We start from the raw sequence: 14,255 nt of genomic DNA, 5'->3' as shown, positions 1-14,255 counted from the left end.
CTCAAAAGAAAACCATAATTTTCGCTGTCTGTCTCTTTCGACAAGTGATTACAGCATTTTTTCCAGTACTACGAGGAGGTCCATTTATTTTTCATACTCTCAAATCTCTGTAAAGTCCTCCAGAAAACCTCTACAGAATGCATAATATATTTTCAGCGACACTTGGGCCGAGTACCACAGTTTTCTTTGCGTTCCCTGATATAATCCTTCAGGAATCTGGTCATCTACCAGCTTTAACCAGGTTGACCTTGGTAGTCCAACCCGGCAGGACTCCAGCTGATCAACCTAAACCAGTTAAGACCAGATAATGACCATGGTTAAAACCAGTAAAACTGTTAGATTCTTTTCACCATTAAGCTTCTAATAACATTATGTTGTTCAGTAACACAACAGTTTCCTCATCTTTAGTGATTTTCTTAAGCCCTGTTCACACATACAGTGATTTTATCGGAGAAGGTCATGAGGTTGCTATACTGTTGGACACTAATAGGCACTGGATGAGCGATAATGGGAGCTTCACAACAGGTCATTATGAAAATCTGATTACTAATGAGATGCATTTGCTATAAAAACTAAGATTTGGTTCTATTTTGATAAGAAGCACCCAATGACTTCTAGTCTTTTTGTTGGAGCAAATCACTGTATGTGCAAACATAGTTTTATGCAGAGAAAATAAGATGTTCTAATTCGTTCTTATACATTTTCTTGTTCAGATCCAAAATATAACGTTGAGCATACACTGAAGATTCTTCTGCAGAACAAAATAAACAAGGCACATTTTTGGTATAAAAATCTCCATAGATTGTTTAATACAACATACCATATTTTCAACAATTCAACATCAATAAAATTGTGTTAATTAAAAAAAAGAAAACAAAATGCATATTACTTTTATTGCACAGAACAATTTAAACATTTTTCATAGTAGATTTTTTCACCTTTTTAGGTCTTTTTTCTTTAGTATAAAAGAATATTATGGACCACATTAATGCACATTATCATTCTGGGCTGAATGTTGGAGAGGGCAGAGGTCATATAAAGATTTATTCGACGTAATAGGATGAAAACAGTAGGCAGACCAAAGAGGCAGAGGATCAGAGAAAGATTCAGGTGTGCGTGTGTGTGTGCAAGTGTCAGATTAACTCTAAAGTGGATCAGTAAGGGTTAAACCATCTGTGCTGCTTCTCCATCTGCAGCCTCAGTCAGCAGTACAAACCACTTAGCGAGGCGAAACCCATCTACACCGGAGCAAAATCCAGTGCATAAACACAGCTCAGTGTCCTTCCAGGGAAATCACTTGTCATGTAACAAACCAACAACATCTGAGTCCTTTGACTTGCTGGATAACTTCGAAACGTTTTCTTTGGGCACCAAAGCTTCATATAATGTAAAGAAAAATAAATCTGCAGCCAGTAAGACAGGTCTAAGTCTAAGACCATTAGACAGGTGTGAGACCAAAAGACAGGTGTAAGACCCAAGAGACAGATCTGAGAGCAAGAGACAGGTGTGAGACTCGGCAGCAGGTAAAGGTGATTGAGTGCTGTCGAGCATATTAACACTCTCACCTTGTGATGAAATTATTAATTCTGTTATGAAGTCGCTTGCTCTCGCACATACAGTGCACACTCTGAGATGGAGCTGTCCAGTCTCGGTTTAGCTTCTCAGGCGAATAAAACTTTGAATGAGTTTGTTATATAAAATGTGATGCTGCAGTGCCATTAAATGGGTTTAAACCTGACCAGGCACAACAGAAATGCTCACTGCAGGCTACAATGATCATCTCTATATAAAATTAAAGCAAAACACACAACAAAAGTTACATAATTACTGCTGATTTCACTTGCCTAGCCATTAATCCAACAATAAACAACCTGTACTTGTTTATCCAGATGCTTGAGTCATAAAACTCCCTCGGCTTATCTAACATATGCATTTAAAATACAGATCCGAAAGCAAAATGAGAACTAGACAGTAGAGTGCAGATACAAAGAAAGGAGTGTGTGGTGAAAGTTGCACTGTACACACATTTCTCTATAGGAGGAATGAAATGGAATCTATTATACTCTACATTCTGTTGTTAGACACAATGTAGAAGACATTTTGGGCGAATTTGGGCAAATTCAGCTGTTAGGTTTGTTAAATGTGCTTCTCACCCCTGATTTATCTACTGTTATTCTTTCATAAAACTATTCATTTTAGAAGAAAACAAGAAATTAATGGGTTAAACAAGAGGATGCAGGCAGCAGGACAGAAGGGAGAAGAATGCTCTGCCTTTGCATTCTGGAGGTCGACACAAAACATTTTGGAGGTTGGGGTTTTTCTCTTTTTTTTGCCCATAAAAATCCACAGGAACCTAAGTGTTTTAAAACAAAATCCTCTCTCAAAGAAATTGGTCCCCGTAGGCTGAGTTTAGGCGGCATCACAGAGGACTGCGCATGAGGACATTTTCCCCCTCTCATGTTCAATATTGAACAAAAGCACCAACCCCTGTGACGCACATCCATCTTTAGAAAGGGGGAAAAACACCCCTCCTCTATGGGGAGCTCGTCAGAGCCAGAGGTTATTCAGGCAGGGAATCTCTTGTTTTTGTCTTTATGAGTTTTTGAAAGGGTCTCTTGAGCTCCCTGATTGGATTATATCATTTTCATGTTAAATTTTCGAGGGGCATCGGCGTTGCCGCTGCTGCTCATCCCAGCGTCCGATTTGCGCGGGACGTACTCTATCTCAATGTTGTGTTTGCTGTTTCCTTTGCCTCTGCTCCAAAGAAAGAGCAGAACCAGGCAGAACAGAACCACACCCAAGAAGGAGATGAAGCCCATAGTGGTGGCGATGATTAGCGTCTTTATATCAAACGGGAACGGGACAGTTGCTCTTGTTCCATTGGCTCCGTTGTCGTTGGGTTGGTTTGAGATAAACGCCAAGGTTTTGTTGGGTTGGTTGGGCCAGTCTGGCGAGTAACTGTGGACGTGCAGGTGGGCCAAAGCGGTGTCGTTTCCACCGGCGTTGCTAGCAATGCACACATACGTCCCATTGTCCTGAATCTGAGCGTAGCGCACCTCCAGGGTGCCATCTGGGAAAACAGTGAGCCGTCCTATCGTTTTCATGGTGATGAACTGTTTTTGTGGGGAAAGCCACATGATGACGGGCGTTGGGTCTCCGTCTGCTTGACACACAAAGTGGATGGTGGTGCCTTCATCAACAAACTTTTGCTGTGGCTTCCGGTCTCGGATCCTTGACTTGCGACACGTGAAGTAATTGGGCTGAAGCACGTCAGGAAAGTCCTTGAACTCTTTTCCTTGAACGAACTCAGGTGAGGAGCAAGTCGGTTGCTGGCGGTTGAAGTTGAGCCTCCAGCGGCGTCGGAAAACCCAAAGCAAACGGCAGTCACAAGCCAGCGGGTTGTCATACAATGCCAGGGTCTCTAGGTTCCCCACTGAATGGAACACAGCCTCCTCCAGGGTGGTAAGGGCATTGCTGGAGACATTGAGGATTTTCAGGTAGTTAAGTCCTCTGAAGGAGTAGGGCTCGATCATTGTCAGTCGACCGCCCACCAGGTGGAACTCCTGCAGCCTGAGCAGGTCATGGAGCCGGTTGCCCTCGATCATCTGGATAGGATTGTATGACATGTTGAGGAATCGAAGATAAACCAGGTGTCGCAAAGCCAAATATGGAATCAACGTCAAGTTTGCATTAGTGATCGTTAAGGAGGTAAGATTCAAACCGTACAAGCAGTTGGTGGTCATGGTATCCAGGTAGGGCCAGTTGGCAATTTCCAGGACTTTGAGACGGTAGAGCCGCTTGAAGCTGTAATCTCTGATGCTGTTGATGTTGAGGTTTCGCAAGCGCAGCGTAACCAAGCTGTGCAGATGCGTGAAGGCCTCTGTCGGGACAGAGGTCAGGTTGCACTTTTCTAGCGTAAGCTGCTCCAAGCTGCTGAGACCATGAAACGCCCGGTGGGATATGAAGACAAGGTCATTATCCCCAACCTCCAGAGAGCGCAGGTTGTAGAGGTCTTGGAACATGTAGTCCAGCAGAATTACGATCTTATTTTCACTGATGTCCAGCTTTGTTAGGTTACTGAGGCCTGTGAACACTCCCAACTGGATGAGCTTCAGCTTGTTGCTGCGAAGTCCCAGACTCTGCAGGCCGTACAGGTTGTTAAAGGCGCCGGGCTCAATGGCCGAGATGGTGTTTTCATTGAGTTCCAGCTCTTCCAAGTGCGGAAAGGCAGAGAATTCATCTGGGTTGATGGTTTTGATTCGATTCTTGCTGAGGTCCAGGAGTCGTGTTTCCGACGGGATCCCCTCTGGAACGGACATCAGTTTCTTGCGGTGGCATAAGACAGAGCGTTCCTGAGCATTGCACTCGCAGCGTGATGGGCAGCCCGTGGCAGAGCCAGACAGCACTGTGCCCAGCATCAAGATTAGAATGGGCTGCCAGCATGCCACCAGGAAGCTGTGCCCACTCACTTCCCCTGCTACCATCCTACCGGTTACCTGCACAGACGGAGAAAAGAGAAAAAGTGCACCGAGTTATAAAATATGAAATTCAAGGCATCCAAATCAATAAACAATTATACTGCACAGTATATTGACTAAACCGTCTACTGTGCTATTTTCTTTGGCGAGCAACATATGGCTCTAAAACATGAGTGAATTGTGTATTTATTGAACACTGTTCATTGAAAGAATGGAGAGGGTAAAAGTGTGTTTTACTAACAGTTTTACTAATATAGCAGAAATCATTTTCCATTTCCAAAGTGTCAACTACGTGTTTTATTACATTATAGGCTCATAAAACGACTGCTGGATTATTCAGAACTGGGAAAAGGAAGAGCCAATGGCGTGTACTTGCATAACTGCGCGAATTGGCACTTTTGGATTCAATTCTTTGTCTTGACCCCAGCTAGTTCAACTTCAAAGGCTTTTAACACACAGTAGCACTCACGCTAACTGAGCTCAGGGACTTGACTTGGAATCCATTGCAAGGGTTACATCACCATCATAAGATATTTATGAGTCCTCTAAACCTCTGGTGCACCTAACACAGCTGAGAAGTGAGTTAGAAGGCTGTTGTCCCAACCAGCTTTTTCACTCTCAAATCCTGTGAGCGTTCACACTTCCATGTATGGGATCCAATTGAAATGATGGCACAGAGGCATATGTGTGAATTTATCCACAATTTTCAAGTAGAAATCCACTTTACAGAAACTTGGTAGCCATAAAATCGCTAGCATATGCCATCTGCGAGACAGACTAAAAAACGAAATGTTGGATTAAGGCCGATCTGAAACACTCTCTGATACCTTAAAGACATGGCGACCATTTCAATCTGTACAGAGATTCTAATGCTTTCTGAAGCAGCAATAAACACTGTTCATGCACAACTGCCCTCATTTTAAAGTTTAGCTTCTTTACAGTCTTCTGAAAATCATCTTTTAGAGGAAAGTTTCCCACCTTGCTATCTAATGGCAGTATCTACAGTACCTTCATAGGCAGTATCCGAAATGAAAACTCATAAAAGACTCATTCTGAATACTCTACACTGCCAGCAACTCCACAAATAGTGTGCAAACAACCCACACTTTGGTGTTAGCATGTTGCAAAACTAATAACATGTTACTTTAAAACACCTAACATACATAGCACACACAAAACTAGTAATTTTATAAATACTTTTCGGTATCTCTTGACTGATCTGCCCCCTTTGGATTTTTCGCAGAGCTCATTTCTTGTGAATCCTGGGATTGCCTTAACTGGTAATGAAAACATACATTGCTGCCCTAAAATTCAGCTAAAAAGCATCTAAGAAAGATTTTAAATTATTCATAATAAGAGTTTTTGCATAGAGAGCGCATCTATAACACCTTTATAATGCTCTCTAGGTAGGCAGCTCAATTGGTTTTGTAACAGAGCTCACATCTCCAGTGAATGTCAGGTTTACACTTTTTTTTCTTCTTTTGCCGTCACGCTATTCTCTACCGACCTGTCGTGACTCTGATTACGGTTTCAAAACCACCTACACAGCACTGGAATACTTCTATTGAGTACATCAAAGCATGTTCATTTCCTCTTTGTGTAACATAACATCCCTGTCACATGATCATAAAAAAAGATGTACAACTTGCAGTGGGAAGCCTGACACCAGTGATGATTGCTTGTGTCCTGAAAGACTTGACAGGATTTTTTAGTTCAACGAACTTGTAGAGCTTTTGTGATCCTTAAAATATTTGTTTAGGGAATCACAAATCTTGCAGCACTATGACCATTAAAAATAGTCATTGAAGTGCGTGCAGAAGAACTCCCGCCCACACAAACACAAAATACACTGTATAAATGTAGAAGAGATTCACAAATATTTCAGAAGAGGCCAATTTGGATTTTTGTTTGTAATTTGCTGTAATGAATAAACTGCAGTGATCTAACTGTGAGCCCCAGTTCATCAGGATCAATAATGAAGCCACTGAAGGGTTGCGTTTGGCTGGAAGCATTCAGCATGTGGCCCACAGGCACGGTGTTAAACCGTTAGCACTGTTGAGGGGAGGCTGGGTTCAGTTCAAAGGAAATTAAGCAGCCTACAGTGTGTGCTGCCAAAACCTGAGAACATATGGAGATGTTCTTTATATGAAACTGACTTGAAAGAACTATCACCGCTGTCTGGTCACCAGACTAGCAACAAGCTGAAACATTATTCAGCTAATGATGTGTCTTATGAAATTTTTATCAAATAGCAATATTTATTATTTCTCAGTGAAAAAGAGAAAAGAAACAGTTGACTGTTAAGCCCCCTGTAAAATTACAGTAAAAGTAGCATGAATGACGTGAGTGCATAAAGTAATGCAGTGAGGTAGTTTGTACTTTAATGTGGTGAATTAATCAATACAGCAATGCAGCAAACTGGTATGTGAAGTAATAGAGAGGTAGAACGTAAAATACACAGTAAGGTAGTGTGTAAACTAAAATTAAATTAGGTAATGTGTATTATAATGCGTTGAGTGTAAAGTAATGCAACAAACTAACATGTAAAGTAACAGGGAACAAGAACTGTAAATTATAATAACGCAGTTTGGTAACGTAAAATACCTTTCTGCATTAGTTTGTAAAGTAACTGTGGTAGTGTGTAAAGTAATACTGCTAACTAATATGTAAAAGAGAGGTAGCAAGTAAAATAATGCAGTGTGGTAGTGTGTCAAGTAATGCAACAAACTAATGTAAATTAACAGGTAACAAGTACTGTACATTAAAATAATACAGTTTGGTAACATGTATAATAACTTGCTGCATTAGTGTGTAAAGTAACATCAAACTAGTATGTAAAAGAGAGGTAACATAATAATGCAGTAAGTTAGTGTGTAAAATAAAATAATGGAGTGAAGTAACTGTGGTAGTGTGTAAAGTAATGCAGCAAACTATCATGTAAAGTAACAGGTAGGCTTTCAAGTACTGTAAATTAAAATAATGCAGTTTGGTAACATGTAAAATGCCTTGCTGGATTAGTGTGTAAAGTAATGCAGAAAACTAGAGGTAGCAAGTAAAATAATGCAGTAAGGTGGCTTGTAAAATAATATAACGTGGTGTAAAAAATAATATAATGCAAGTGTGTAGTGTGTAAAGTAACAGTGTGGAAATGTGCACAGAAACACAGCAGAGAAATATATAAGTAACAGGTAGCATTTAAAATAATGCAGAGTTGTAGTGGGTAAAGTAATGTGATGCAGCAGTGTGTAAAGTAATGCAGTACAGTACAGTAGTGTGTAAAGTAATGCAGTCAGGTAGCATGTAAAGTACCGTGGTAAGTTAGTGTGTAAAAGCTGGAAGGTGATTTGTAAAGCAACATGGCGAGACAGTTGGTAATAAACATGGTGCTGCTGCATCTCTATTCTGACATGATTGCATTTCCATCTGTTGCATCACTTACTATTATATATTTATGATACATCTGAATCTATCACAGTAAGACTGTGAATAACTGCAGTGTGGAACAGGACGGTGTTTCCCAGCGGCAACAATCCCACTTAAAGACGGCAGCTAAATACCTGAGCAGCAGAATCCTCCCCACATCTGTCACGGCTATAGGAGCAGCACGCTAAGAGTCTAATCTAGTTCAGAATCAGCCAGTTCACTAATCCTGTACACACACACACAACACACACACACACACACACACACACACACACACACACACACACACACACACACACACACACACACACACACACACACACACACACACACACACTGGACTTATTTCACTTCAGCTTCATGTAGGTCAGTTCAGCACACGGACACCTCACAGGACAAAGTTAAACACACTTGGACAAGAATAACACAACTCCAGCTCATCCGTATCAATCTGATTAATTGACTTAATGAAGCTCTGCTGTTGCTATGTGGACTAAGTCTTCCAAGTGACTTAAATCTCTTGAATCCGTTCATAAAAACATCAAGTACTGTTTTGTTTGCCATTTCATGACCAAAAATGACTCAGTTTTTAATTAAGTATTTCTGCATTTTTTTAAATGGGTAAAAAATAACTCAATTGTTTCTCCTAGTAATAAGTAATAAAAGTAATAATAATGTTTCTACTGAGAAAAAGATCCAAGTAATGTCTCACATTTCTCCTCTAGAGTTACAGACAGTGTTGGGAAAGTTTACTTTCTACATGAACTAGTTCAGTTCATAGTTCATACTTTAAAATTTTGAACTAGTTCATAGTTCTTTTTTTCCATATGTTGCTACGAGCTGTTATTTTTCAAAATTATTGCCACAGCCCATATAGTACCACAGACAGCAATTATTTTATCAGCGGGCAAAATTTGCACAGAAATGTAAGATTTTTCCCATCCTCACCAACCCTGTCAAAAAACTTGTTTAAATGATCACACGACGCCTCCTTGCTGCTTTTTGTTTTGATGACGCATGCGGCGGTGCGACACCGGTGGCTGGTGTTGCCAGATTGGGTGTTTTTTCCGCTACATATTAAGGCCCGTTTAAGGTGTGTTTTAGCCAGATATTCGCCTGGAAGGCTCTATAGTAATCTGGCGCCCTATTGAACGAAGTTAAACTGAGAGAGCGCGCCGAACGAGTGAATGAACGAGTTCACAGTAACGTTCATCAGGCAGTAATACAGTACGTTCAGTTCACGTTCGATAGTGACGCGATAGTGGCACTGAAATCACACACTTCACCTTAGCTTTTTCTGAGCAACATAATGTTCCTCTGGGCCTTTAAAGACAGTATTTGAGGGTAGAAACGAACAACCAGCAAATCAGTCGCATCTCTGTGCTACAATAGAAAAGCTTGCAAAACAATTGTCAGGAAAGAGATCGTATTGTTCACTTAAAACATTCGTGTTCAGAACACGGTGTTCAAGACTGAAACAAGTCTGGAACTCAGAAACACACACACACACACTCAATCCATTTCTTATGGTCCGTGACTGAATCTGCTTATTTATTTGTTGCACTTGCTGCAGAATCGCCTGAGTGTGACTGAGTGTTCCCTCATTAGAGACCCTCTCCTCGCCCTTTCTGCTATTATTTTGTCTGTAAAGTAACTCTGGCTCAGGAAGTGCAAACAGTAAGATTCATATTCAGAGCTTCAGATCTGACCTTCTAAAAACATCTCCTCCCAGAAAAAACAGCTCCATCCTACAGCCCTAACAGCTCCTCAGAGCTCAAACATCTCCGGTTTCACTCTCTCTGCTCTGTCATTCTCAGTTTTTCTCTCTCTGAGGGGAGGGAGACACATTGACCCTGAAGCTACAGGAGAAGCAGCATCAACACAAGAATCAGGAATAACAAGGTCCAACACACCAGACATCTCAGCGCTGAGGAATCAATCACACAGGGCAGGTTTTCTCGCTGGTTTACAAACAGGTTAGACACACAAACATAAGATAGACTGCAAACCTTAGCCTCACTGTCTATTGTCTACAAAGGAAGCTTCTGGGACAGCAACCTAACCGAAACGGAGCCTCGTAATAATCGATCTGATACGCTCTTAATGGGCAGAAACTCCATTAACAATCCCTCCCTGGCCATTAAGTGAACTGACTTGCCTTAAAGGGACTTGCACTCACAGTTGATTCTGATAGAGTTTGACGTTAGCACGTTGCCAAACTAATGACTTGTGCTATCGACCTGTACACAAAACTACATTTTTACATTTTCTAAATGTCATTTAAAAAAGAAATATCACACATTTACTCACAAATTTGAGGTATCATTCATTTTGAATAGGGCCTTATAATTTACGTAATATGTAATAAACGAGAATGGAATCGCAGAATCCAGTCATAAAAATGTATTTTACTGTATAACGTGGAATGTCACAGAATTTTACAAAATTTGGATGAATAAATCAAAAGTAGGGTTCTACACTTATTCAGATCACCATATGGACTAGTGTCTGTGAATATTAAACCGCAAAAAATCCTGCTTGTTCTACTTGTTTTCATAACCTGTAGTCTCAATATAAGGACACTCCATTTGAACTTCATCGCCAGAGCTGCTCTTAGAGTAACTTCATGGGCATTTCATTTGATAAAGCTATCATATACACACAATAATAACAGATTCAATAGGGCCCTATACTGTATGTAGTGCAAATAATCTCATTCCCCGCCATTGATGGAAATTTCCGGCTCTCTGTTTTCACTGTTATACGGTAGGGGGCGCTATTACGCATCTTCTGAAAGAATAAAGAATCTCATGATCAAAACACAGGCGAAGAAGCAGAAACAAGCGATATCATATGTAAGCACAATGCTGGCAGGGAAAGAGTTAAGCAAGTTATGACTGGAAAATAGGATAAGTACTAACAATAACAATAGTGATGCTTGCCTATATATAGCACACACACAAATGCTGGGTCAAATAGTGCATTTTTACCTAACGAGTGTGTCTACAATGCTTCATCCTGGGTGAATTTGTTCAAATCAAGCTAATTCTGACAACTTAACAAGCTATCTTTGTTTTGAAAGATTAGCTGGTCAACTAGCAATTTTGTAGCTGGACAAGCGAATCACCAGCTAAGCATGTTCCAAAACATCAACCAGCAGGGAACAAACTTACAGGAGGGACTGAAATGATGTAGTCGACTTTCACGGTGTATGTACTGGAGTTACGTAACACATATGCACGGAAAGAAAAGAATGACATCTATTGAAGTAGATTCTGAAAAACAGTGTAAAAGGACACCAGCGGTCGCCTCGTTCTTAAAGTAACACCTTTCTGTGAAAACATATGCACTCCTTCCCTTTTAGCTAAATAAATTTCTCTCACACTCATTTTCTTCTCTGAATAAATGAAAAGAGAGATGCTTTGGGGAACAGTGAATGAGTCATGAGATAGAATGAACTGAGAAACCCACTTACACAAATACACACACACAGAGGTGTGTATTATGTACTGTATTATACAACAGTATTCATCAATTTAGGGCTTTTCACACTTGAAATAGTTAACCCTGGTCTTTCTAAACCCTGGGTTAACATCCTTATTTGCATATTTGCAGTGTCAGAGTCATTGATTGGACGATAGCAGCACACAACCTGTTTACATAAAGGCTCTAGCATTGCGCATCCTCATATTATATATATTGCTTACTGTACTAAGTTCATATACTGAATGGACTTTTCAGACTATAAAGGGAAGAATGAAAGTCTCTTGAAACTACCGTTTACACAGTGTTTCTGTGACAATGCGGGTTTATCGTCACAAAAGGGGTGCTTAAAAATTGTGAGTGTAAACTATAAGTGGGGTTAAGAGCAATGGGATTAACCTGGGGTTAAAGGGATAGTTCACCCCAAAATTTCTGCCATTATTTACTCATCCTCATGTTGTTCCAAACCTGTTAAAGTTTCTTTCTTCTGTTGAACACAAAAGAAGATATTTTGAAGAATGTTGGTAATCAAACAGTTGATGGTAGCCATTGACTTCAATAGTACTTTTTTTCCAGTTTAGTCAACTGTTAGAACTACTTAAGGGTGGGTAAATGATGACCAAATCTTTTGGGTGAACTGTCCCTTTAAGTGCAGTGTGAGAACTTATAAGGTCATTCCATATCAGGACAAAACTGAAAATATCTGGTAATATATACACTAACAATCAAAATTTAGGGTCAGTTGGGATAGCCATTTTTTTTTAAAGAAATGGTTAGGGTTAGTATAAATACTTTTATTTACCAGGGATGCATTAAATAGAACAATTCAACATTGATACTAATAGGAAATGTGTCTTGAGCAGCGAATTAGCATTTTAGAATGATTTCTAAATGATCATGTGACTAAAGACTGGAGCTTTGCATCACAGGAATTAATTATATTTTAATATATATTCAAATAGAAAACAGTTATTTGAAATTTTATTGTTTCTTTGCTGAATCAATGCTGATAGTCGGGGTCAGTCGTGGCAGTTCAAGAGGCAAACCTGTTGGTCATGAGCATGTGAATTTGCCCATGATGCATCAGACTGATACTCATCTCAGAGTCTTAACATCTCTGTTTGGCAGATGCAGTTCAAACAATCAATTTCCCAGCATGCATTTCTGCATCACATCTCCCGGCCTCCTCTTCCTGCACACAGAGCGGGATTACCGGTTCATAAAGGAATTTCATCCCCGTATAGACTTGATTAGATGTAATGTGAAGTTTCTGTAGCTATTGGCGCTCTCTTTATGAATCTAAAAACAAATCAAAACAATTTTACTAAAGTTTGAGAATAAAATGATAGCTAAGTCTACATGCTTAGGCTTGCTAAGGTAAGTCTGAGGCTATGTTTAATGTACACAGTTTGCCCATAAATTCAAATTATGTCATCATTCACATTTTGGAGCTTTACAGCCACTGAACTACCATTGTTATATGGAAAAGAGCAGCTTGGATTGGACTTCTCCGTTTATGACCCATGTAAGAAATAAAATTGTATTGGTGAGAGTATGGAAGCCCATTTCGGTGTTTGAGTAAAGAAAATGAAATGGGTAATGTATATAACAAGTAGAAAAAAAGTCATACAAGTTTGGAATGACATAATGAGGTTGAATAAATGATTCCAGAATTTTCATTTTTGGGTGAGTTGTCCCTTTAAATACGATTTGTTAAATTAAATTAATTGTCATTGTCACATGCCATAAAATACACATCATAATCATTCCATCTATCAGTCTGAAATGTAAACTGTCCGTACTGTATTGTATATATTACACAATGATTCTCATTCATAAACCACATTTCTGTGCAAATTGTTCCTAAAGTCATTTTTAATAGAAATGGCTTTACAAACAATATACACACACATTTGCTTGTGAATGAGGCCCATTGCATGATTTTGTAACTTTTGCATTGAATATTATATATAGCACATTTATATGCTGCATAGCTGTATCCAACCCAGATATTGATTTAGTTTTTGTTCATATGCTCCTCACACACACACACACACACACACACACACACACACACACACACACACACACACACACACACACACACACACACACACACACACACACACACACACACACACACTGTGTTTCTTGTCAGAGAGGACTCATTACAGTGTCATTTTAAAGAGCTCTTTTAAATTCACGCTGTACCGGCTGATTCACTCTTGGCACTGATTTAGATGAAATATATTCAGACCTGCACCAGTAACGACGGGGAACGACGTCCACAAATGTGCGAAATGACACATTTGGTGTGAGGTGTTTAGCTTTTGACACTCTTTCTGCAGAACATGTTAATGCCTTGATGCCCATCAACAGTATCGATCAGCATCGATCGACATTCCCTGAAACACCAGACAAGCTTGAAGTGGCTGCCGGCTTTCTAGCTGGTCGTTTATGGTATATAAGACTAGTGGACCTGGTTTCACCCTGGTAGACTGTCTTGGTCAAGCTAGTAAGGGCTGGTAGATAATCTTAGATCTGCAAAATAAACTGCTTCAGTGTTTGATAAACCAGCTTGATCACCTTGAGGAATATTCCAGGTTAAGTTCAAGTTCAGCCCAATCAACGGCATTTGTAGCATAATGTTGACTACCACAAAAATGTATTTACACTTGTCCCACCTTTTCATTAAGCATGAATAATAGAATGGATCAAATAATGAATGGCTTTCTTGAGTGAAACGTATTTTGACTTGTTACTTAGCAAATTTTGTAGTGACACTTAAAATGGAAGTAAACAGAGTAAAAGCTTTGCATAAATGTGAAGCTTAATTTTTTGTTAAAGGACTTGCATGAATTATTCAGTAGA

The 14,255-nt window shown here is 39.8% G+C and overlaps 1 protein-coding gene across 8 annotated transcripts in view; it reads right to left on the bottom strand.

Moving 5' to 3' along the window:
- Positions 1 to 777: 777 nt before the first annotated feature.
- The window catches only part of lingo1a (leucine rich repeat and Ig domain containing 1a), a 107,265-nt gene continuing 93,787 nt past the window's right edge, over positions 778 to 14,255 (bottom strand). For all 8 annotated transcript variants that reach the window (XM_077210252.1, XM_077210257.1, XM_077210253.1 and 5 more), the window contains one exon: positions 778 to 4,496. In XM_077210252.1, coding sequence (XP_077066367.1) covers positions 2,634 to 4,484 — 1,851 coding nt within the window. In that variant the 5' untranslated portion in view covers positions 4,485 to 4,496 and the 3' untranslated portion in view covers positions 778 to 2,633. The remainder of the gene's footprint in view (positions 4,497 to 14,255) is intronic.

Source organism: Siphateles boraxobius, unplaced genomic scaffold, assembly GCF_051911475.1.
Source record: "Siphateles boraxobius isolate OS27281-9 unplaced genomic scaffold, OSU_SipBor_1 65, whole genome shotgun sequence".
Classification (NCBI taxonomy): Eukaryota; Metazoa; Chordata; class Actinopteri; order Cypriniformes; family Leuciscidae; genus Siphateles; species Siphateles boraxobius.
Note: the sequence above shows the minus strand (reverse complement) of the source record. Positions and strands in the feature narration are given on the sequence as shown.